The 24863-nt window shown below is 41.5% G+C and overlaps 1 protein-coding gene across 1 annotated transcript; it reads right to left on the bottom strand.

Annotated features, from left to right (window-relative positions):
• Positions 1-177: 177 nt before the first annotated feature.
• Positions 178-24863, bottom strand: Rad51 (RAD51 recombinase). The gene is given in 10 exon segments (NM_001109204.1): positions 178-1231; positions 1784-1905; positions 2088-2217; positions 3855-3968; positions 8186-8280; positions 11157-11248; positions 13906-14023; positions 16551-16688; positions 21768-21856; positions 24649-24863. Coding segments are annotated over 9 exon segments (1020 nt in total). The 5' UTR covers positions 21855-21856; positions 24649-24863; the 3' UTR covers positions 178-1107.

Genomic DNA, 24863 nt, shown 5'->3' with positions numbered 1-24863 from the left:
GTCCCAGTGCTTCCCTGGCCTTTCAGGTTTTTTGTTTCTCTTAGCCCTTCGCCTAACTTAAAAACAAAAGTCTTCATCTCTTCAACCCTTAGCAGCTGCTAACACTTTCAGCTTACCTATTCTATTGCTTTTCTCCCAAGCTTGAATAAAATTGATTTTGAGCTTCTTTCCTAATCTGTTTTGAAATTCTTTTATTAATGAGACTCAACGACTCAAAAGGAGACCACAGTTTTTGGAAATACTCCCAAAGTGAGTTGTTTGGATAATGTCAGACCTCTGCAACACAAAACTTATACAATAAGAACAAAGAGCACAGGAACGATACGGTAAATCAGCCTGGAATTCTTATTCTTAGGTTAAAGGATACAATGCAGTAACCTGAGTGTAGAGCTTTCTTTAGGGTTCACAGCTTACGACTATAGCAGCTGACCATAGCTGCACAGTAGGGAGAGCTGTTCTGGAAGCGCTGCTTTGCAGTACTCAGTTTGCACTAGAATATCTCCAGCAAACAACACATCCACTGCACACAACTACTTAGCAGCAGCAGAATAAACTCGCTTAGGTGAAGTCTCAGTAATTAAAAGAACAAGCATGCAACTGGAGGGCTGTTAGCCTAACATGCCACATGTCAAGACTCCTCAACCAAAAAATAAATTTTAAATATGTGACAGTTCAGGCATATAATTTCTAAGTTTGCATCTTACTTACAGAGAAAAAGAACGAGTAAACACCCATTCCCACTTACAGAGCCTCAGGCATTATTTTACCATTCTTGAGAAGTGAAAAGAGTACTCAGGTCTTTCTAGTTTGCTTCTTTTGAAGACATAAGACTGTCCCACACCTGTCATTTCCTACCTCTCCTCCAAAACCAAAGGAATCAGTTACTAATACAGTAAGAAGTTATTAATACAGAAGTTATTAGTACAGTAAGAAGAGATTGACATCTCCAATCAGACCTGTTTCTGCTATCAGCTGACACCATCCTTGTTTTCCTGGAAGCCCTCCCGGCAGTCAGTCAGACATGAGCCTGTGAAGCGGCCCAATGGCAGTCCTGTCCATTAGCAATGCAGCATTTAGAGACTTCTCACAGGACAGGGACTCAGTGACTCAGTCTTTGGCATCTCCCACTCCATCTGCATTAATGGCAAACATGGCTTCAGCTTCAGGGAGACAGGGAGAGTCGTAGATTTTGCAGATTCTGGTTTCCCCTCTTCCTTTCCTCAGGTATAGCCTGACCCAAAGACGCAAACAAAAATACCAAGTTATAAACAATTCTATTCCTATAATAGAACTAATTGCTTCAGATACATGCAATTTCCTAAAAGGATTTTTAGGATAGTTTTTCAGTGTACTTCCAGAATGGAGGGGTCATTTCTGCCAATGACTCCCTTATTGAAAAGCTCTATGAAACAAATACTTTATAATTAGGGAAGCATATCAACTATTCATGCATCCTTTTTCATAACCGAGAGATTTTAGTTACATGTACGTGTATGTGGGTAGGTGCCTGTCAGAGACCAGAGTTATTGGAGGTCCCAGAACTGGAGTTATGGGAGGTTGAGAACCTCTCATGGGGTGCTGGGAATGGAACTCAGGTTCTCTATCTACAACAGGGCTTGCAACCACCGGGCCATCTCTCCAGCTGCAAAGCAAACATCGACCAAAGCACAACAAATTCAGTGAGGCTTCCTGAGTGTCAGCACTGTCGCACTTTTAGTAGGATTAGTGTGTGTTTTATCTCTGTATCATAGTTTGTATGACATCCATTTTGCCATCACCATACCTGGTGGTTGATGCATGAGCGATGATGTTTCCTCCAATGGGTTTTTTCGGATCTGCAGCAAACATGGCTGCTCCATCCACTTGGGCTACCACCTGGTTGGTGATTACCACTGCTACACCAAACTGATACGGGAAAGAATGTCAGTTTTGTGACCACAGACATACCAAGAACCTTAATGCTCACAACAAAGAAATGGCCAACTAATGCTCATCTTTGGTAATACAAGGCACTAATGTCCTCAAAAGACTCCTGGAATTTGGAGCCACTGAAAATCAACACTTTCCATTTCTTTTCTATAGCTTACCTCATCAGCAAGTCGAAGCAGCATCCTTAGAAATCTGGCCAAATGCATTTGCCTGGCTGAAAGCTCTCCCCGACCTGAGTAGTCTGTTCTGTAAAGGGCAGTAGCACTGTCTACAATAAGCAGTGCATACCTATAAGAAACAAGAATTGTCAATTTTGTCTCCCTTACAACCCTATACCTTTTTAAAAATAACTTATTTTATATGCATTCGTGTTTTTGTCTGCATTCGTGGCTATGTGAGGGTGTCAAATACCCAACAGTTGTAAGCTGCCATGCATGTCAATGTTGGGAATTGAACTCCAGTCCTCTGGAAGAGCAGCAAATACTTGTAAAGTCATGAAATGTATGATCGTCCTGCTTCAGTCTCCTCAAGATAAAACATGAGTAACTGACACTGACTTCCTAGTATGTGACCTCATGAGCAGGCGAGTACGTACACACACACACACACACACACACACACACACACACACACACACACACACACACGCCTTTATACACATTTTCTTAAAATGTTTATAAAATGTTCAATCTGTTGCATGGTGGATCTGTTGTGGATCATGGTGACTTTTGATGGTTTTGGCAGATGTGACCAAAAGAAGCCCTGGGGTTTTTGTTTTTCACTATATTTGAGAGTAAACACAGGGCCTCAGGCATTACAGAAAAGAATTTTTATGAGTGATGTGACTGGAATCTTAAAGTATATAAGAACTGAAGATGCAGAGAAGATGATATGGTGGGTAAAGTATTTGCCATATAAGTGGGAGGATCTGAGTTTGAATCCCAAGACCCCATGTGAAGCTAGTCAAGGTAGCATGTGCTTGTAGTCTCAGTGAGATGGCAAGTGTCTCTAGAAGCCTGTGGACCAGCTGGCCTGGTTATCACAACAGGGACCAATAAAGAGATGAGGCCTCAAATAAAGTGGAGTGAGAACTTGTCCAAGCTTGTCCTCCAACTTGAACATAAGCCACTTCATATGCATGTCCACACTCTCATATAAATGTGTGTGTACACATAAACACAATCATAGCACACACAAAATGCATAGAGAATATTTTTTAAAGAAAGGAAATTGGGGGTTGAGAGATGGCTCAGTTGTTAAAAATACTTTCTGCTCTTTCAGAGAACCCAAGTTTGTTTCCCCAGCACCCACACTAGGTAGCTGGCTCATAACCACCTCTATCTCCAGCCCCAGGGAATCTGATGCCCTGTTGTACCTCGACACATGAGGCAGACATTCACGGAAACACACATATAAGTAAAAATAAATCTTTAATTGTTTTTCATATTAAAAAAAAAAAAAAGGAGAATCGGGGGTTGGAGAGATGGCTCAGAGGTTAAGAGCACTGGCTGCTCTTCCAGAGGTCCTGAGTTCAATTCCCAGCAACCACATGGTGGCTCACAACCATCTGTAATGGGATCTGATACCCTCTTCAGGTGTGTCTGAAGGCAGCTACTTATATACATAAAATAAATAGATCTTTTTAAAAAAAAAAAAAAAAAAAAAAGGAGAATCAATCAACAAAACTCCCTGCGTCCAGGTATGGTAGCACATGCCTTTAATGCTACTACTTGGGAAGGCAGAGGCAGGAGGATTTCCCTGAGTTTGAGGCCAGCCTGATCTAAGACAGCCAAGACTAGATAGAGAGATCCTGTTTAAAAAAGAAAATCAACCCTTAAAATGTGAATCCCTTCATTTCTATTCAAACTGTCATCCAGATTCAGGGAAGGGCCACAGGCACACTGAGTGTCTTGCTGAGGACATACCTGGATTCTACCATCATGGCTGACGCTTGGTAAAGGAGCTGGGTCTGGTGGTCTGTGTTGAACCCTCGAGCGTATGCTACATTATCGAGGACGTCACTTCCAGAGAGGCCGTATCTAGAGAAGAGGAGATTTTAGGCTGTAGACAGTGCTCAGTCAGGTGAGAATTAATACCCAATATTTCTCTCATCTACAAAGATAAGCAGCAGTACTCCCACTGGCTTTAGGACCCACAGATAGGCTTCCTGCTCTAGTAGAAGTGTGGCCAAGCCAACTCGAGATGACAGCAACAACTATTTTAAACTAAGTGAGACCTAAGGATACATCAAATTTATTCTCTGAGGCCTTCAAACTATGAGAAATTTTCAAGTCAGAAAAGCAAAGAACTACACTCAAGAGTTAGCATAAACAAAAATAACAAACCATTCAAAGATTATGTTAAATGAATGTCATTTATTATGTTAGTATTTCTCAGGCCTCGATGATTATTTTCTTTTGCACTTAAAAACAGCCAACTATGTATTTCCTGTTTTCATAGTATGATCTGTATTTTCTCAACTTTGTAACCTAAGACACAAAGACAGGTGAAGTAAGGCACTCTCTTTTTCTCTCTATGTCTCTTTATGGCTCTTACTATGTTGTCACTCCAGCTATCCCCTGGGACTCAGATAATTGCTTGGCTATGTCTGGAGTGGTAGAATTAAAGGTGTATCTCAATATGCCTGGCCCAACAATTTCATTCTTATTGAATCTGTAACAACAGGAGGGACTCCTTGTTTGAAGGCAGTAAGTTTGATGTATTCACCTGAGGATTTAACCAAGTGCCTGTTGTAAATCTTTCTGAGATTTTTTTTTGGGGGGTGAGGGTGGGGGTGGGGAGGTAATGACTGTGTTTTCTAGGTTAAACCGAAATTCCCAGGTTATAGTCATCTCAAGACCTAGCCTCCACAGTAGCTGGATAACAAGAATCTAGAAACCATACTTTGCCAGCCTCCCCTCACATCTAAAATAGATTGGATTCTCTTCCTTTTGCATTTCTAAAACTTGGCTAGAGTCTAAATGCTGGAGAAGAACAAGTGGAAATAAAATTTGCTTTGCCATATGCCAAACCCATTTTTGAGACAGGGTCTCACCATGTTCAAGGCCTCTGAAATTCTCAACTCTCCAAATACAATACAAGTGTTAGTTAAATACCTTGCTGGCATTAAAGGGTTTCTTCACTGAGAGAAAAGGCTTTCCAGAAATGTTCAGATGATTCTACTTTTTTTACTAGTTCTTACTTGAGATGAGGATACTGAGGCAGAGGTGAAGGACTGACACAGAACAAAGTGCAGGGAGAAACATGGCAGAGAATCCATCATTCCTGGTTTCTGTATCTTTTTTTTTTTTTTTATTCATTTATTATATATAAGTACACTGTAGCTGTCTTCAGACACACCAGAAGAGGGCATCGGGTCTCCTTACAGATGGTTGTGAGCCACCATGTGGTTGCTGGGAATTGAACTCAGGACCTCTGGAAGAGCAGTCGGGTGCTCTTAACCACTGAGCCATCTCTCCAGCCCCTGGTTTCTGTATCTTGGGCTGGCCTGGAAACCACGGAGACTCTCCTGCCTGTCTGTCAGGTGCTCGTGAGACACCTTCTTTTACATGGCTATGAACACTTTCTGGTGTGTTTTGTGCTAGACAAGCACTGAGTACTGTTGTTTTCATCCACACGCCAACGAGAACATGTGCAGTCACTTTTGACCCAAGTCACCTTCTGTTGTTTACAGCCGTTGTCTTGTAATAATTCAAAAGATAATGTTAGGGCTGACAAAATGGTTTCGTAGGTAAAGGCACTTGCTGCCAAGCCTGACTACCTCAGTTCAATCTCCAGAACCCATGTAGTAGAGTGAGAAAACAGAGCCCTGTGGGTTGTTCTCTGATTTCCACACATGTGCTGTGGAGTGTGCACCAACGTGCACAGTAGCAAAGTACGATTTCCCTTTTTAAGTTTAAGTTACTTAAATGGGCGCTAATTCTTTGAGAGCGTGTGTCCATGATTCTCTCATAAAGAGTTATATATATGGTAAGACTGTCTCAAGAAAGAAACTCAAAGGCTAAACAAAGTTGTATACACCTTTAACCCATGCACTCAGAAGGCAAGAGAGAGAGGGAGGGAAGGAGGGAGGAAGGGAGAGAGGAGGGAGGGGGAGAGAGAGAGAGAGAGAAAGAGAGAAAGAGAGAGAGAGGGAGGGAGGTAGGGAGTGACGGACGGGGGGGGGGGTCGTCGATCATGAGTGGTAGAGCGCATGCAGCTCTTGCATGGTCTTACAAGCTTATAACTCCCATAACTTGAAGGTGCAGAAGGATCGGGAATTCTATGTTAACCTCAGCTACACAGTGCATTTGAGGCCACCTAGGTCTACGAGAGTCTCAAATAAGGCAGGGATGATAACACATCATGAGCTAACCACCAGAGGCAGAGAGGAAAGTATAGAAAGCTCAGGATACCTCAGGCTACGTAAGAGTTGATCAAGCCTGAGATACATGGTTAGACCCTGTCTCAAAAGCAAAACCAAGGGGCTGGGCATGTTGGTGCAAGTGTTTTTGAAGGTTATATTCTGGGCCATTGATCCATAGTTTAGTTATCTATTTACTGCTCTGTTTTTTTGGAGACGGTTTCATTATGTAGCTTTCAGACTAAGCTAGCCTTCGGCTCAGAGACAGCTGCTGCTTCTGTCTCTTGAATGAGTAACTCTCCCCACACACACCTTTTTTTTTTTGGTTCCAGTACTGAGAATTGACCTTAGGGTCTTTTATATACCAGACAAGTACTTTACCACTGTGCTATACCTAGCTGCAAATCTATGTTTAAGTCATGACCACCTGTAATAGCTACTGTAGTTTTATAAGGAGTTTTCAGTTCAGGACTTGGGGTGCAGAGAGGGCTCAGTGGTTTAAGAACGGTGGCTGTTCTTCTAGGTCCTAAGTATGATTCTCAACACTCATACATCAGCTCAACTATAATAGTCACCAAAATTCCAGTTTGATATCTAATGCCCTTTTCGGCCTCTGAAGGCAACAGGTACATATTCTGGTGTCTGGTGAACAGACACAAGCAGGCAATGCCCACCCCTCCCCCATGCAAATAAATAACAGATAAATAAATGGAGCTCTAGATTTTTCCATATGAACCTTGCATTTATCAATTTGCAAAAAAAAAAAATCGCTAGAATTTTGACATGATTTAGACTTTTGTGATGCCCTCTTGGATGAAAAGATATTGGTGATTGCTGCCCTTGCAGAGACCTGTCTGGGCTTACTTTCCAACATCCACATGATGCCTCACAACCATTTATAATTCTAGTTCTAGAGGATCCGATACCTCTTCTGGCCTCCACAGGAAATTCTCACACTTGGTACACAGCCATACATGTAGACAACACTCATATACATAAAATAAAACAACTTAACGATGTCTATAATGACTACACCTTCCTGGGAAACTAATTTTAATGATCAATGTTCTGCCTGGGCAAGTGAGAGGCTCAGAAGACTCTTGCCATCACACCTGAACTCAACTCCTGGAGCCCACATGGTGGAACTGACTCCCGGAAAATGTTCTCTGACCTCCACATGCATATCATCATGTATGGGCCTGTCCACGCCTATACACATACAAGTGTTTCCTCACTAGGCAGTGATGACACACATTTAGTCCCCACACTCGGAAGGCAAAGACAGTGGATCTCTGTGGGTTCTAGGCCAGCCTGGTCTATAGAGTGAGTTCTAGGCCAGTCAGGGCTACATGGAGAAAACTGATCTTGAAAACCAAAGGATCAGGGGGTAGCCTGGTGCAGTCTTTTAATTGCTCTTAGGGTTCCTGATTATCTTTTCAAGTCTTTTATTTGCAACCAACTTTAAAGTGTTTCTTTGAAAGAAATATATAGTTGGATCTTGCTTTTTTTTTTTTTTTTAAAGATTTATTTTATGTATATGAGTACACGGTAGCTGTCTTTGGACACATCAGAAGAGGGCATCGGATCCCATTACAGATGGTTGAGCCACCATGTGGTTGCTGGGATTTGAACTCAGGACCTCTGGAAGAGCAGTCAGTGCTCTTAACCACTGAGCCATCTCTCCAGCCCTGGATCTTGCTTTTTATTCCATCTGAGATAGTTAGATTGCCGAGTAAAGAATGTTTTCCTATGTAAATAAAAAAAGGAAAAAAAAAAAAGAATGTTTTCCATTAAAGATTGTTGTTTTCAACCACACACACAACTGAAGTGTAGCGTAACGAGACATTTCAGGCAAGTTAAACTTGCTAAACACATTCAAGTTTCATGACCCACCTCTCAGCTACCGCCAGCAGCCGCTCCGGCCTAAAGGTGCCCTCGGTGTCAATGTACATTGCTTTCCCTTCACCTCCACCTCGGTCAATGGGGAGCTGCGGGGGGGAAAAGAAACGGTGGAAACACCCACTCTTCTGATACAGACTCCAAGTTCCCCATGATAAATCTAACCTCCTCCACTCTAAATAAGGGTTAAAACACTTTAGCCCTATATATTACATATATATAGTACACATATTATACTATATAACATATATTATAATCTCAAAACATAAAAACTATCATAATTAAAAAAACCTTTAAGGGCTGGAGAGATGGCTCAGCGGTTAAGAGCACTGACTGCTCTTCCAGAGGTCCTGAGTTCAAATCCCAGCAACCACATGGTGGCTCACAACCATCTGTAATGAGATCTGATGCCCTCTTCTGGTGTGTTTGAAGACAGCTACAGTGTACATAGTATATATATAAATATAATAAATAAATAAATCTTTAAAAAAACAAAACAAACAAAAAACCCTTTAAGATCATTAACTTGGAATAGTAGCTCACATCTAGGAGGCAGAGGCATCTCCATGAGTTTGAAGCCAGCTTGGACCACATATTAAGATCCAGGACAGCCTGGGTTATAGTATGAGATCAGAGGTTAAGAGCACTGGCTGCTCTTCCAGAGGACATGGATTCAATTCCCAGCACCCACATGGCAGCTCACAACTGTCTGTAACTACAGTTCCAGGGGATCTGACACCCTCACACAGACATATTTAGGCAAAGCACATAAAAACAAGCCATAATTTAAAAGAGAAAAGAAGGCAGCAGGACCTATAAAGACCGCTCCATGGTTAAGAGCACTGCTTGTGCTTCCGGAGGGCCAGGTTTCATTCCCGGGACATACCTGGTGACTCACAACCCTGTGACTTTAATTCCAGGGTCCAACATAGTACTCTGGCTTACATAAGCCCTAGACATACATACATAGTAAAACAAACAAACAGGAGAATTAGAGGCAATAGGACATATTCTCTTTGGATAGAAATACAAATTAATAACATACACAGAGAACATGAAGTTAGTGTTTTGCTGGAGTTGAACGGCTTTGAAACAGTCCAAACTATGAGATAAAACTGAACGTTAAGACAGATTAGTTCAAAGGTCAATCATTTGACAACTGGCAATGATGGCTCTGAAAAGGATCAGGAGTTCAAGGTCAGCTATGCAGTAAATTTGAGGCCGGCCTTGGCAACATGAAAACACTGTTTCAAAATAAACTCATCCACCTTGAGTATGGTGGCTCTAAGACCCTAATCCCAGCACTGCCAGAAGCAGAGAAGGATTACTTCAGCATGCTGAGTTTTACAGCAACAACAAAAAACCAAGTAAGTTCCAGGTTCAAGGAAAGACTCTGTCTCCAAGGAATAAGGTGGAGATGCAGACATTATGAAGTTAGCAGGTGGTGGATGTTCTTAGTGGTGCTTTAATACAGAGTTCACTGTGTAGCTATGCTGATTTCAAACTCATGATCTCCTGAGTGCTAGGATTATAGGTTTGCACCATAATGCTTGGCTGGGTTAGGAGTTTTCCATACAGTTTAGTGCTGTGATTCATCTCTAGTTTATAGAGATGCATGTCATTTTATCACTCTTACTATTTTAATATGCTACAGTATAAGTTCTTCAGACATCTATTTATTCTTGGACAAATGTGAAGCATTCTAGAACTTAAATTATTAGAGATCTAATGCAGTGAGGTTTCATTTCATTAAGCTGGGAAAATCTGAACAATGATAACAGATTTTGAATTTAAGTAGTGATCCAACACTCGCTCATATTCTGGTTCTGGCTCTTAGACTAATAACATGCAACTGTTTTGACTGTTAATGAATTAGCATTCTTGGGGGAAAAAGTAAGAAAGACCTATTGCTGTGAGCACCTAGAATGTTACTGAAGACTTTGTTTAGTGTCAACAGAATCACCTTACTACTTAATAAACACTGCCAGGCTAGAACTCTATTTGCATTTTAAAGAATTAGCAGTGTATGCAGAGTTGCCATAGAAACCATAGATATAAACATCTATTCTACATAATATCTGTCAAAATGACATGGGTAGCTGGCTAGAGGAGGTTAAGAGTACTTCTTATACAATCCTGAAGACCTGAATTTGTATCTCGGGACTAATTTAACAAGCCAGGTATAGTCTCAAAGGACTTTGCAATTCTAGTGCTATGAAAAATAGAGACAGAATAACCCAAGTGTGCTGACTGTTAGTCTAGTCAAAAAACAGGAGCTGTAAAAGTCCAGGGAGAGACCCTGCCTTTCAGAAGCAAAGTGGAGAGTAATAGAGGAAGAGACCTGGTACCTTCTGGTCTCTAAGCCTACACAGGCATATACCCCTCAGAAATACACATGTGTGCCACATACAGAAAATAAAAAGTTATAGAGAAAACATTTCTATTTAAAAAGACCAGATACAGTGTTAATGAATCATGTCAGGTTACTATTGTTATACATATATTTTTTGAGACATAAAGTGTAGACTGTGTGGCTAGAGACATGGCTTATCAGTTAAGTACACTCTGGCTACTCTTCCAGATGATGGGGTTTCATTCCCAGCAACCACATGGAAGCTCATAACTATTGTTAACTCCAGCTCAGGGTAAGGTGGTGGTACCAGGAATAGACATCCATGGGAGCAATTCACCCACACATATAAACAAACCAACCAACCAACCAACCAAACAGGCCAATGAAAGAAGGGCAAGTAAATTCAGGGAAAGAAGATATGGTAGGAAATATTCTGAATCAAGCATTTGGAAAGTTTCTCTGATGTGGAATGTTTTTCAGTAGGAATTAACCTCTAACCACATATGGGATTCTTGAGGAAGTACCTTTTACATCCATCCTAACAGATGCTTGCAGGTATCATGGGTCAACCAATACTTGCTGATCTGATTAGCCCGAACCCCAACAACTCACCTGGCATGTTACAGCCAATGTATGACAGATCTGTGTCTTCCCAGTTCGGAATTCTCCAAACATCTCTGTGATAGACCCAGTCTCAATTCCACCTATGAAATTGACAAGTCCGTCACATAGAATAACTGCTTACAAACTACAATCAGGAAATTGTTCTTGGAGCATACTAATGTTCCATAATTTAAACTCCCATTTTCAATAATCAGCAATTCATTAATTTGCTTCTTTTCTTTTTGTCTAGGCTTACTAGTTCACACCCGTAAGCCAGCTATGTGGGAAGATGAAACAGAAAGTTCTAAGGTTTAAAACCTGCCTGGGATGTTCAAGACCAATCCGCACAGTACAATGAGACACTGGGTCTGGCAATGCAGCTCAATCGTAGAATGCTCCTTAGATAAAAGGCCTACATTCAACTCCCAATATCGACAAAAATAAAAGTCACACTTATTTTTAAATAAGTATAGGTTATTTGTAAATTGGAGGTCTGGGCACTCATCCCTGAGTCTCCCAGGCTTAGCCTTACATTCCTTAGCCCTCAGTATGTTCACATCTCTCCATATGCACTCATTTGGTGTTGCTATAGTTCTCAGGCAATTTTATTGCATGTACAGCTTCAAGTAATTGCTACCATAATGAAGTTACAGAACTCAACCAAGAAAAGCCAACAAGGGCTTCAGCTGCTTTAATATAACCTGGTATTTACTATTTTTTTGTGAACCTCCTTGTCCAATTTACTTAAACGTACCATTCATGTAGTTCTAAAAGCCTAGGCGATAAGAAGACTTATCCTCATCTTGAAGAAAACAGGCATAGGCACATTAAGTAAATACTAGAAATGAGAATTCTTTTATTTATCTTTAATGAGACAGGCTTTTATGTAGTTTAGGCTAGCCGCAAACTCATCCCATACCTGAGGATAACACTAAACATCTAACCCCTTTCCCTCCACACCCCAAGTGCTGGAATTTCAGGCAGGAGCCATGGTCTCTCTACACAGCCTTTGTGTCCTGGAGGGAAGGGGATCTTCTTAGAGGGTTTAAAACTCAAATTCTGCATGATTCCTGAACCCAGGCTATTTTGTATCCCAAGAAGGAAGAAAAAGTAAATAATCAAATAACTAGAAAAACAGCAAGAACCAAACTTAAAAACTTTTCAACAATGAGGACAACTATGTTTTCAAAAGTTTAAAACCTCCCAGACAAGGTGTAATCCCAGCACTTACGGAATAGAAGCAGTGGGAGCTCTGTGAGTTTCAGGCTAGCTGGTACTACACAATAAACAAACAGATACATACATACATACATACATACATACATGCATACATACTAATATGTACTACACTGAGTAGTATTTAAACAGTGTTTTGTGGCAGGAAGCATAGCTCAGTGGTAGGAGATGTGAGTCTCTGGGCTCACCCCCTTCCCATATACTTCTTCTGTTTCTAAGTTTGTTATTATTGTACTGTGTGTATGACATGTGTGAGGTTGGGCAGGCATGTGCCACAGCTCACAGGTAGAGGGCAGAGGATAACTTGGGAGAATGGGTTATCTCCCTCTACTGTGGGTTCTAGGGATTGGATTCAGGTCATCAGAGTTGTAAGACAACCATTTGCATTACCAGCCATCAAGTTTCCAATCTTGTGTTAAAATTAGAAAATAAACAGGGCTGGAGAGATGGCTCAGCGGTTAAGAGGACCAACTGTTCTTCCAGAGGTCCTGAGTTCAAATCCCAGCAACTACATGGTGGCTCAACCATCTGTAATAGGATCCGATGCCCTCTTCTGGTGTGTGTCTGAAGACAGCTACAGTGTACTTATATAATGAATAAATAAATCCTTAAAAAAAATTAACACTTAAGATATAATATACATATAATACTTATTTCCTTAAACAGGGGGAACTAATTCTTTATATATAGTCAGAGCTACAAAGACACTGTTTCAACAAAACAAAACAAAGCCAAAAGTTAATTTATAGATAGGTAATTTTAGTATTTTATAAATCAGAGCCAGAATGAGTAACTAATGCGTATGTCAAATCTTCACACCTGGAGTATAGGTGCAGAAGACGGGGAATGTAAGTATATTGTTAGCTCCTGAATCAATTCCTAAAACCACTAAACATAATTAAAAAATAAAAATGTCTTATTTTAAAAATGTTACATTTGTAGAATGTTATAAAGAAATATACAAGGAAGTTTTGGGTACACGTCACCTGGCTTTCTCCGATGTTACCTTAATCTTTCCTAACTGTAATAAAGGATCTATGAGAAGCTGATATTCCTACAGTCCAAAATACATTCGATTCAGCCTGAATCTTAGATCTGTTGATACAAGCCAAGGAATCAAAAATAAACAAAACAAACAAGAAAACCCACAAAACAACAACAAAACCAAAAAACAAAACAAAACAACCCACCCCCCCCAAAAACAGTTCCCCTCAAAACAAAGAAAAATCTAAACTAAAAATCTTTACAGGGGTTGGGGATTTAGCTCAGTGGTAGAGCGCTTGCCTAGCAAGCCCTAGGCCCTGGGTTCGGTCCCCAGCTCCGAAAAAAAAAAAAAAAAATCTTTACAAAAGCAAACCTACAGAATCAGCCAGTCAAGACCCTGAAGAAATCTACTATTCATACGTCTCTATGTAGTATTCTCCCCTAGGATGAATTCTATAGTAATAGTCTGGCTTTGTTTTCACCTCCCATCTGTGTTAATTAGTTAGGGTTTATAAAATAGGATGAGGGGTTACTATACCTTGAAGTAGTTTGTCAAGCTCTTTGGAGCCAGTAGTAATCTGGATGATTTCTGACCGGCGTTGGTGAAATTCGGTTGCAGTGGTGAAACCCATTGGAACTAATTTCGCTGCCTCAGCCTAAGAAAACAATAGGACAGGTTAAAGTAGTAATGTAACACAGGTACACAGGTAAAGAAACCACTATCTGGGAAAGTTGGGACCCAAAATGCTTTAGACTGTGAGTTTTGTATATTTTTGGGCACTTGGGTAGACTAACAGTTTAATATCCTTCACTGAAAATTCCAAATATCCCAAAATCTGAATCTTCTTGAGTGTGAGGTTTTTGATAAAAAAAAAAAAAAAAAAATTCAGACTTCTGTGCATATAACCTTATTTTTGTAGTGGAGATGCTCAACCTACATGTGTTGTAAGACAAGCCCAGGAACACAACAGGAAAACACTCTTATGCTAGTATGACAGGAGCGCACCACCACAGGAGCCGAAAAGACAAGGTAGCATGTCTTCCTACCTTACTTCCTATCTGTCATCCCTTCAGATTCTCCTGCCTTGTAAAACCAGGATGCTATTCGCAGCTTTTCTCTTTATTGTTTATTTTCCAAGTATATACAAATAACACTTAGCAACAAAAATGAGACTTTAGTTTGAAAAAAAAAATCAGTCAATATGACAGGACAATAAAACTAAACACCTGGGGGTCTAGAGAGATGGCTCGGTGGTGAAAAGCACTTGCTGCTCTTGCAGAGGACTCACATGGAAGCTTACAACTGCCATAATTCCAGTTCTAGGGGACCCAGCACCATTTTCTGGCTTCCACAGGCACCAGGCATGCATATAGTACACTTAAATACATGCAAGAAAAACACTCATACATATATAAGGAAATAAATCTTTGCAACAGTAACAGCAATCAACAGTAACATCTAGAGGCTGGAGAGTGGTTAAGAGTTCTTGTTCTTACAGAGGACCCAGGTTCAGTTCCCAGAACCCACGTGGTAACTCACAATCACCAAAACTCCAGAGCCAGGGACCCACTACCTTCTTCTGATCTCTGCAGGCACCAGGACATGATGCACATATATACAGGCAAGTGAAATACTCACACACGTAAATTAAATACATCCTAAAATCATCCATGTATTTAGAATTTGAATGTCAGCATGAACTTACATAAACCAGACTGCTGAGATTACAGTGTGTATCACCATGCTTGCCTTCAATTTCCTTCTGTCCCCCCCCCCCCTTTTTTTTTTTGAGACATGGTCTCACTATGTAGCTCTGGCTGTGAGGGAACTCCGAGATCCACCTGCCTCTATCTCCTGAATGCTGGGATTAAAGGTGAATAAAAAGGGCTGGGGATTTAGCTCAGTGGTAGAGCGCTTGCCTAGGAAGCGCAAGGCCCTGGGTTCGGTCCCCAGCTCAAAAAAAAAAAAAAAGGTGAATAAAAAGTGGAATTTTGGGGGGGGGGAGGGGAGGAGAGCTGGTGCCTTTGATCTTATATTTGGCAGAGAAGAGTCTCATGTTTGAGTATCTTCTCACACATCCGTCCCAAGGCCAGAAAAGGCATACTGGTAGCCCTCTAACAAATCTCTATATTGAAGCTTAAAGGAAGTTGTAAGATAACTCAACATAGGTGCTGGAAACTAAGCTCAGGTCGTCTGCAAGATCAGATTATACTCTTAACCACGAACATCTCTCTAGACCCTTCACACTGCACCCCAGCCCCCGGAATATTACGTATTAATATAGGTTAATAAAAACATTAAGAGGTACTGTGGATGTGCACTGTTATCTTGGCATTTCAGTGGCTGTTGAGATGGAACCTATGACTTTGAGCATGCTTGAGTCACCATGTGACTTTTATATCAACATTCTACCAATATCATTCTCTTTCCCCCTCTCTGGTGGTACTGACTATTAACTGGAGCCTAGCACATGCTAGGTGAGTACTTTCCACTGAAACATGTACTCAGCCTCTCTTTCTACAGTTTTTTTTTTTTTTTAAAGATTTATTTATTTAGGGCTGGAGAGATGGCTCAGCGGTTAAGAGCACCCGACTGCTCTTCCAGAGGTCATGAGTTCAATTCCCAGCAACCACATGGTGGCTCACAACCATCTGTAAAGAGATCCGATGCCCTCTTCTGGTGTATCTGAAGACAGCTACAGTGTACTTATATATAATAAATAAATAAAAATTTATTTATAAAAATTTATTTACACAGACCACAACAGCATATACATAACATAATAATTTTAAATATCCCTCTGAGGTGAGATCACATTCAAAATGATAAGATAAACAACTTTACTGTGGGCTGGTGGGAATGTGTTTTTGGCAGTATTTATATCAATTTCCACGATACTGCAATTCTCCACAGGAAATAAGAATTTAAAATAAGGGGCTGGGGATTTAGCTCAGTGGTAGAGCGCATACCTAGGAAGCGCAAGGCCCTGGGTTCGGTCCCCAGCTCTGGGGGGGGGGGGGGGGGGGGGAGATTTTAAAATAAAAGCTGTCAGCAGTCACTTCCAGAATGGAAACCAGGTGACAAGGGGGAGGAAGGGGACTAAGGACCAATCACTGTACAGCACCCTGTACTAATTATTCTCACTAATGCCTCCGCCTCTCCGCCATCACATAGGTACTTACCAGGATTTTGTCAGCTTTGGCTTCACTAATTCCTTTAATATTTATCAGTTCCTTCTTTGGTGCATAAGCAACAGCCTCCACCGTGTGGTAACCAGCTTCTTCTAATTTCTTCACATCATTGGCATTTATGCCACATTGCTGTAAGAAAACAATGAATAAAGTTAGGTCTCTTGTCTAATGCGGATATTAATTAATTACACTCAGAGACATGTTTGAAGATCACAAATATATGCAAAACCCCTGAAAAGTTTGACTACACATGAGTTATTAATAACAAATTAAAGGCATATACCTTTAATACTATCAGGTGGAAGACAGAGGCGGGTGGAGCTCTGAGTTTGGGAATAGTCTGGTCTATAGAGTAAGTTCCAGGATAGCCAGGGCTGTTACTCCCCCCCCCCCCCAAAAAAAAAACCACTGTCTCAACAAAACTAAAACCTGTTAATGGCTTTTTTTTTAAACTCCCCCTCCCACCTGCTAATGGTTTTTTAATAAGTGTGTTACAATTTTCCTCTTAAGCCAGCTAGATCCCAAATAACTAAGACTGGACTGTATTTTTATTTACCAAATCTGTAATGACATGACAACTTTTTTATTACTCTATTTTAATCCTCTATGCTAATCTGGCCACTTCCGAGCCAGAATCTCGGAGATACTTGCATTCTATGGCTTTCTCCGCTCTAGTTGTTTTCTCATGGTGTCTCCTAGACTGTCTCCCCATGGCTAATTCCTACCTCCTCTCTCTGATGCCCTCTCCCTTGGATGGAAGGAAGGAAGGAAGTTCAGCCCCATCTTCTCTCCTGCTCAGTCATTGGCTGATTGACTAGCTTTATTGACCAAAGAATAAATGGGAGCAATGCTCATACAACACTGAGGCAGGAGATAGAATACTGTAACTAGATATGGAAGCTCAGAAATCAACATTTGAATTACATAGTACAAAAATATCATTATGTCTAAAGAAAAAAAACCCCAAACACCAAATTATCAATGTTTTCATTATCAAAGTTATAGTTTTGGGCTGGAGAGACCGTGAGATGTGGCAGTGTTTACCATCACCTGGGGAGGCAAGGGCAGGTAGACCCTTGAGACTCACTAGCCAGGCAGCCTAGTCAGTGAGCTCCATACCAAAAACTGTCAACAAAACAAACAGAAACAGATGAAAGAAGGGGATGTGCTGGGAAGAGAAAGGGATCAGTAGGAGGAGGGCAAGTGAAGGTGACAGGGAGCCAATCAATACATCATAAACATAACAAAACATATCATTATGCAACTTAACACAGGCTAATTTTAAAAAAAATCACACATACACACCCCCAACACACACACAAAAGGAGGCCCTGGGAAACAGGCGTGACTTTTGGGCCAGCCTGGGTTTCCAGCACCCACATGGTGCTTATAACTGCCTTCACCTCCAGTTCCAGGAGGATCTGAAGCTCATTTCTGACCTCTCTGGGCTCTAGGCACAGAGGTGGTGTACAGAGTCATGAAAGCCAGACACTTATATACAAAAAATAGTAAATCTAAAAATTAAAAAGTAAAATACAACACACAAAACGACAGGTAATACTGGTTACACACCTATAATCACACTCAGGAGGTGAAATTAAGATTAGCAATCAAGGTTATTCTCATTTACACAGTGAATTCTAGGCCATGCTAAGTTACATGAGACCTAGTCTTTTTTTCTTTTCTTTTTTTTATTTTTGGAGCTGGGGACTGAACCCAGGGCCTTGCTTGCTAGGCAAGCTCTCTACCACTGAGCTAAATCTCCAACCCCGAAACCTAGTCTTAAAAGTGAAGCTCACTGGTAGAATACTTGCTGTCCTAACTTGCTTTCTATTGCTTTTTTTTTTTTTCTTTTGGTTCTTTTTTTTAGGAGCTGGGGACCGAACCCAGGGCCTTGCGCTTCCTAGGTAAGTGCTCTACCACTGAGCTAAATCCCCAGCCCCTCTATTGCTTTTTTAAATACCATGACCCAAAGCAACTTGGGGAGAAAGTGTTTATTTTACTTTATAGCATACAGTCTGTCCTGAAGGGAAGATGGGACAGGAACTGAAATACAGACCATGGAGGAGCACTACTTACTGATTTGTGTGTAATGGCTTCCTCAGTTTGCTTTTGTACACAGCTTGGGACCACGTGCCATGGCTGGGCCCTCCCACATTAATCATTAAGAAAATGCCCCCACTGTAAAAGTAACTTTTAATCACCTGATGTAACTGTTATCTCTGTGGCTTACTGCCTCTGCTAACCTAGGCCCAGTTCTGGAAGCCTTCATACAATCTTATCTAGGCCTAGGAAGTTTTCAGTCTGAGACTTGCTACTGAATAAGCTCACACCCTTTCTTGTTCTTTCTGAACTCTGGCTGGCTGGTTCAACTCAGCTGGCTCAAACACTTCTCCAAGCTGACTGATTCAATTTGGCTTCTCTCAGTTTCTTACTGAATTGCTCTGCTTGCCCTCATGCTAACTTTGGCAGTATGTTCTAATCTTCTGGCTCCTTCATATTCGCTGACTCATTTTGTCTTGACCTGTATTTAGCTTATTTCCTCTCTGCAACTTGTCCCTATACAACTGTCCTGGTAAAACTGCCTTCTTTTCCCTACCTTCTCTCTTAAGTAGCCTTGTATTCCTCTCTCTTGTTGTAAGTGTTGGGCATATATTATTCTGAAAAATCTTTCCCTGATTTGTGACTTTGGCAGTCAATTAGATACCACCTTCAAACAAGGGTGCTTCCTTCTGCAAAATAATTTTACCTTCAATATTTGGGATTAAAGGAGTGTCTGTATTCCAGCCAGATGGATTAACAGTATGTTCTAAGGCTGAGCCACACCATAACTAGAAGTAGATTTTTTTTCAGTAAATAATGCAATCTTGGGGTTCACCATGTGATCAAATGTCCTTCAACACCCCAAAGACTTAGTTAGCTACAGGCAAATCCAATGAAGGCATTTTCTCAATTGAGGTCTCCTCTTCCCAGATGACTCTAGGTTGTGTCAAGTTTATTAAAAACTAACCAGCACACTCGCCTTGAATGCAGAAGGGCCTCAGGTTCAAAGCCTAGGACTACTAAAAAGCAAAACCAAAAGCATTAAAATAAAACATTATGGGGATGGGAGTCTATAGAGGTAGCTCGGTGGTTAAGAGCATTTGTTGTTCTTGCAGGACCCATGTGGCATCATCACCATTAACTCCAGTTCCAGGGAATCCCATGCCTTCTGACCTCCTCAAACACAAGGTATTCAAATGCTGGATAGATACACACATGCAGGCAGAACACGCATACGTATTGTCTTAGGGTTACCATTGCTGTGATAAACACTATGACTAAAGCAACTCAGGGAGGAAGAGGTTTATTTGGCTTACTTTCCCACATGACCATTTATCACTGAAGAAAGTCAGGACAGGAACTTAAACAGGGTCAAGAACTTAAGAGACAGAAGCTGCTACAGAGGGGATGGAGAAGTGCTGCTGACTGGCTTGTTGTCCATGGCTTTCTTACTGAACTCAGAACTACCAGTCCAGGGGTGGCACAACATACAATGGGCTGGGCCCTCCCATATCAATCACTACGAAAATGCCCTACAGGCTTACCTGCAGTCTGATCTTATATCTCAATTAAGGTTCTCTCTTCTCATATTTTATTGCTTGTATCAAGCTGACAAAAATCACCCAGAACACATATTAAATAAAAATAGATAAATCTAGGCCAGGGGTGGATTCCAGCAGGGGAGGCAGAGGCACATGAATCTGTATGAGTTACAGACTAGCCTGCTCTACATAGTGAGCTCTAGGCCGGCCAAGGCCACATAGTGAAACCCAGTCTCAAATAAAATAAAATAAAAAAATCTAGGGAGGAACGGTCAGGAGGATCTCTGTGAATTAGAGGCCACCCTGCCCTATATAGTGAGTTCCAGGATAGCCAGGGTTATGTAGAGGCCCTCTCTAAATAAATAAATAAATAAATAAATAAATAAATAAATAAATAAATAAATAGATAAATAATAATAAAAGGAGAAAAAAAAAGCCCCAATAAGATGAATTAAATAATCGACAGACAACACAGCTTGTTAGAGATAATAATTGTGTATTTATAATGAAGAGCTAGGAACTAAAATGGTTTACCCAGCACCATTTCCCTCAAGAAGTCTTCATTTCAATATATTTAAACAAATATATTAAACAATGATTGTGCAGAACTAGCCTCAGTGCCTTTAAAAGTCCTATTTAAAAAGTTACTGGGTAGAAAAATATATTTCATCTTCCTGTGAAAAATGAATAAATCTTAAACAAACAAAATGAAGGCCAGCTGGCTCGGCAGTTAAGAGTGTTTGTTGCTGTTGTAGAGAACTGAAATTCTGTTCCCAGAACCCAATTCTGGTGGCTCACAACCACCTCTAACTCCATGGAGGCCAGGATGCCTACCTCAGCCATTTTTAACCCTACTTTAGGAGACAGGGTCTCTCACTAAACCTGGCTCTCACTGACTGGCTAGGCTGGCTCACCTAAAAGTCCCAGTGATTCTCAGATTACCGGCATTTGCCACTCTGCCTGGATTCTGTGTGTACTGGGGATCCACTGAGGCCCTCACTGTTTGCACAGCATGGACTTTATCCACAGAGCCATCTCCCCAAGCCTCTTGTTTGTTCTGCTGCTGCTCCTTTTTTTGTGCTTGTTTGAGGCAGGTTTCAACTATGTAGCCCTTGTTGTCCTGGAACTTCTTGCTATCTAGACCAGGCTGGGCTCCAAAAGAATTCTGCCTCAGTCTTCCAACTGCTAGAATTACAGGTGTGAGTGGGCCACCATACCCAGCTAATGCTTCATATTCTTAATGTTGAGTCCTAAAATGGAGGTGGGTCTGACATCTTAACAACCCCACACTCTTCAGCCTAATGACAGCCTGGGCCAGTGGAGAGGCTGATCCCCTTTGCCCCCTGCATTCCTGGGTTACACCACTAATTCCCCATTAGCATTTTTATACTTAGTATAAGTAACACTGAGATTCCACTTTGGGATCCTAGGCCTTAGTTTCTAAAGTTCAGCTCTTAGAAAACAGAGTAGGAAGAGACTTCTAGCAACAATCCTATGCTTTTCTGTAGAAACCTTGACAATTTCCTGAAACCCCAATTTAATTTCTGTAAAGGTTATTTTGTTCCATTACATAGAAGAATGCATTACAGCACTATAAGTAAATACTTAGCAACTGAGAACATACCTCTAACCGAGAAATAGGCTGTGGACCAAAGCTTTCTTCTTCCACTGAAGTATCTGCATTTGCTTCAAGCTGCATTTGCATAGCCATTACTAAAAAATAGAGGCATCAGTGTGAGTGAACACTAGAGAGATACTCTGGGGTAATAAAGACCTGCACGTTCAGTTTCCAACACACCTTTGAAGGACTGGAGCTGGCCCTCCCTAGCCACAGGTTAGGACCAACTGCTGTTCTTGCAGAGGATCCAGGTTCAGTTCTTAGTACCCACATGGGAACTCATGAGTGTTTATAACTTCAGTTCTAGGAGGTCCAGCACCCTCTTCTGACCACGTAGGCACTGGACAGGAGTGTTATGCTTATAGGCACAGAGACAAAACATTCAAACACAAACATAAAAGTAAGCTTAAACGAAAACCAACCCAGACATATCTAACTTACAGTGGTGTGCTGCATGCTGCCAAGGATAGCTTATTCAAAACAGATTAAAAAAATATTTTTATAAGGCAGCAAGTTCTAAGCTTTCCCATACTAGAGGGTGAGTAAAATTCCGAAATAGAATCTCTTCTTGGAATAGAGGAAATGTTGAGCTGGATACACAAAGCAACAACTAACAGTGAACAGTACCTCCAGCCTTGCAAACACAGGCTGGGAATACAGAAGCCTGGGGCACAGGCCTTGCCTAGCATATGAAAAAGAGGCACTAGAGTGAGTCCTCACACAACAAAGCAAACAAGACACTGAGTATATTTATTTTACTGTCAGAGCTGAAGATGGAATTCAGGTCCCTGAACGGGTTAAGTAACTACCGAAATAAACCCTTAGCTCTGACTACATTTGAACTTACAACTTTGGGCTTTGGGAGGTAGATCAATTTTATGCTATGCATAAAACCAGGCATGGTAGTTATGTCTGTAATCCCAGCATTTAGGAGGTAGGTAGGGAGACTAGAGCTTCCAGGCCATCCTCTGTTGTATAGCAAGTTTGAGATTGTCCTGGATTACCTAAAACCCTATCTCCAAAAGGAAAAAATAATCAAAACTGTAGAGAAAAACTATTTGCCACATGCATAGTCAGAGGTGGACAATCAGACTACGAACATAGAGAACTCATTCAAATAAGAAAAAAAAAAAAAAAAGGACAAGAGAAATCAGATTCAAGAGGGAGATGTCTCCACAACCAAAACCACGAACAAGCATCCCATTCATCAGGAGAATTAGAACCACAAGAGGAGAGAGCCTGGTATGAAGGCCCATGACTGCCCTAGCACTTGGGAGGCTGAGGCAGGCAGACTACCACAAATTCAAGGTCAGGCTGGGCTGCATAGGTAGATTATCTCAAAAATCAGCCCCCACTCCCTATCCAAAGTTCATCAGATACTAGATGACCTTCATAAAATACCAAGTGTTGGTACTGGAGAGATGGCTCAGCAGTTGAGAGCACTGGCTGCTCTTCCAGAGATCCTGAGTTCAATTCCCAGCACCCACTTGACAGCTCCCAACTGTCTATAACTCCATGATTAAACACTTTCAACCAGACATACATGCAGACAAAACACCAATGCATATAAAATAAACTATTAAAAAAAATCAAGTGTTGGCAAGCTTGTGTAACAATAAAACATTCCATACCACCAGCATATTTACATGAGACTTAAAAACAGGCAAAGACAGCAAGGGAAGCAGTCAGGATGGTGAGTACAAGGTCAGCTTATGATAAAAAAACAAGATCCTGGATTAAAAAAAAAAACACCAAAAAAATGGTCTGCACAGTAACCCTCTCCCACAGTCCCAGCACCTACAAGGCAGAGATAGTAGGATCCTGAGTTTCAAACTAGCTTCTGGGTTACAAAGTCTGACCCCGCCTAAATACAGTTTTTTAAAGGTAGCCCATGTTAGTGAATAGTTTTAGAAATCACTGTTTAGCCATCAGAGTGAGGGAAAAATACTAAAACCAGGATAATGGGAGGTTTTTAGCATGGTAGCATTCTATTAGTGATTATAGAGGTATATTAATTTTGTAATAATTCATGTGTACACTTGCGATCTTTGTATTTTATACTTCACTTTAGATTTATTTTTTTGTGCATGAGTGTTTTGCCTGCATACGTTTATGTGTACCACAAGCATGCTTGGTACATGAGGTCAGAAGGTGGTACTGGATTCCTGGAACTGGAGTTATGGTTCGATGTGAGTCACCATGTGGATGTTGGGAACTGAACTCAGCTTCTTTGCAAGAGCAACAAATGCTCTTAACGACTGAGCCATCTGTCCAGCCCCTGTACTTCACTTTTCTTTCTTCTGAGACAGCTCTTCCATTTCTAGCTCAGGTTGGTCTTGAAACTGTCATCCTCCTGCCTCTTCCAAGTGCTATAGGTGTGAGTCATCTAGCCAGGATTCTATATAGAAATTTGTGTTATATTTCTCAGTTTTTACTACGCTTTTGCTTATGCCTCCTACTTCAGTCTCCAGAGAGACCAGCCACTACAGCACTAAAGTAACCAAGAACGTGTTAGCTCTGGCCCTATTTAACAGCTGTGAGCACTTTTCTCTGGATCTCAGCTTCCTGCGTCCGGACCACAGAAATGAACCTGAAAGTTTGTAAATTTCAGCATTTGGGAGGCCGTAGGCGGGAGTTCGAGCCCGACCAAGCCTAGCCTAGGTAGTGAGCTCGGGTCTTAAAACAAAAGTTTGAAGTGCAGGTCGGTTCTCTCCACAACGAATTCAGTGCGTCAGTTAGCGTCGGTCGGTTGGTCGCCTTGCTCCGCCTTTCTCCGGTTTCTAGGCGTAGAGGGGACCCGTGGAGCTGACTGTGGGAGCACTGGCCTTGAGTTGGCTCAAGATGCCGAGCGGCAGTGGGGAGGAGTCCGCCCGCGCCTCACACTCACCTGTCTCGCAGCCGTGGGCCGCTCGCTCCTTCCGGCAGTCGGTTCTGCACACACCACGCTCACTCCCGTCACACGGCTCAAACACACTTCGCAGCTCCTGTCAGTTCTTCTATGAAAGTTTCAGTCCTCCTAACCACACTTCTGGGAACGCCTCAGCTTTGCCCAGGCGCAGATACGCGATGGGCGCGCGACTTTCAGAAATCCCGCCAAATCCT

Source organism: Rattus norvegicus, chromosome 3 (assembly GCF_021556685.1).
Source record: "Rattus norvegicus strain SHRSP/BbbUtx chromosome 3, alternate assembly SHRSP_T2T, whole genome shotgun sequence".
Taxonomy (NCBI): Eukaryota; Metazoa; Chordata; class Mammalia; order Rodentia; family Muridae; genus Rattus; species Rattus norvegicus.
Note: the sequence above shows the minus strand (reverse complement) of the source record. Positions and strands in the feature narration are given on the sequence as shown.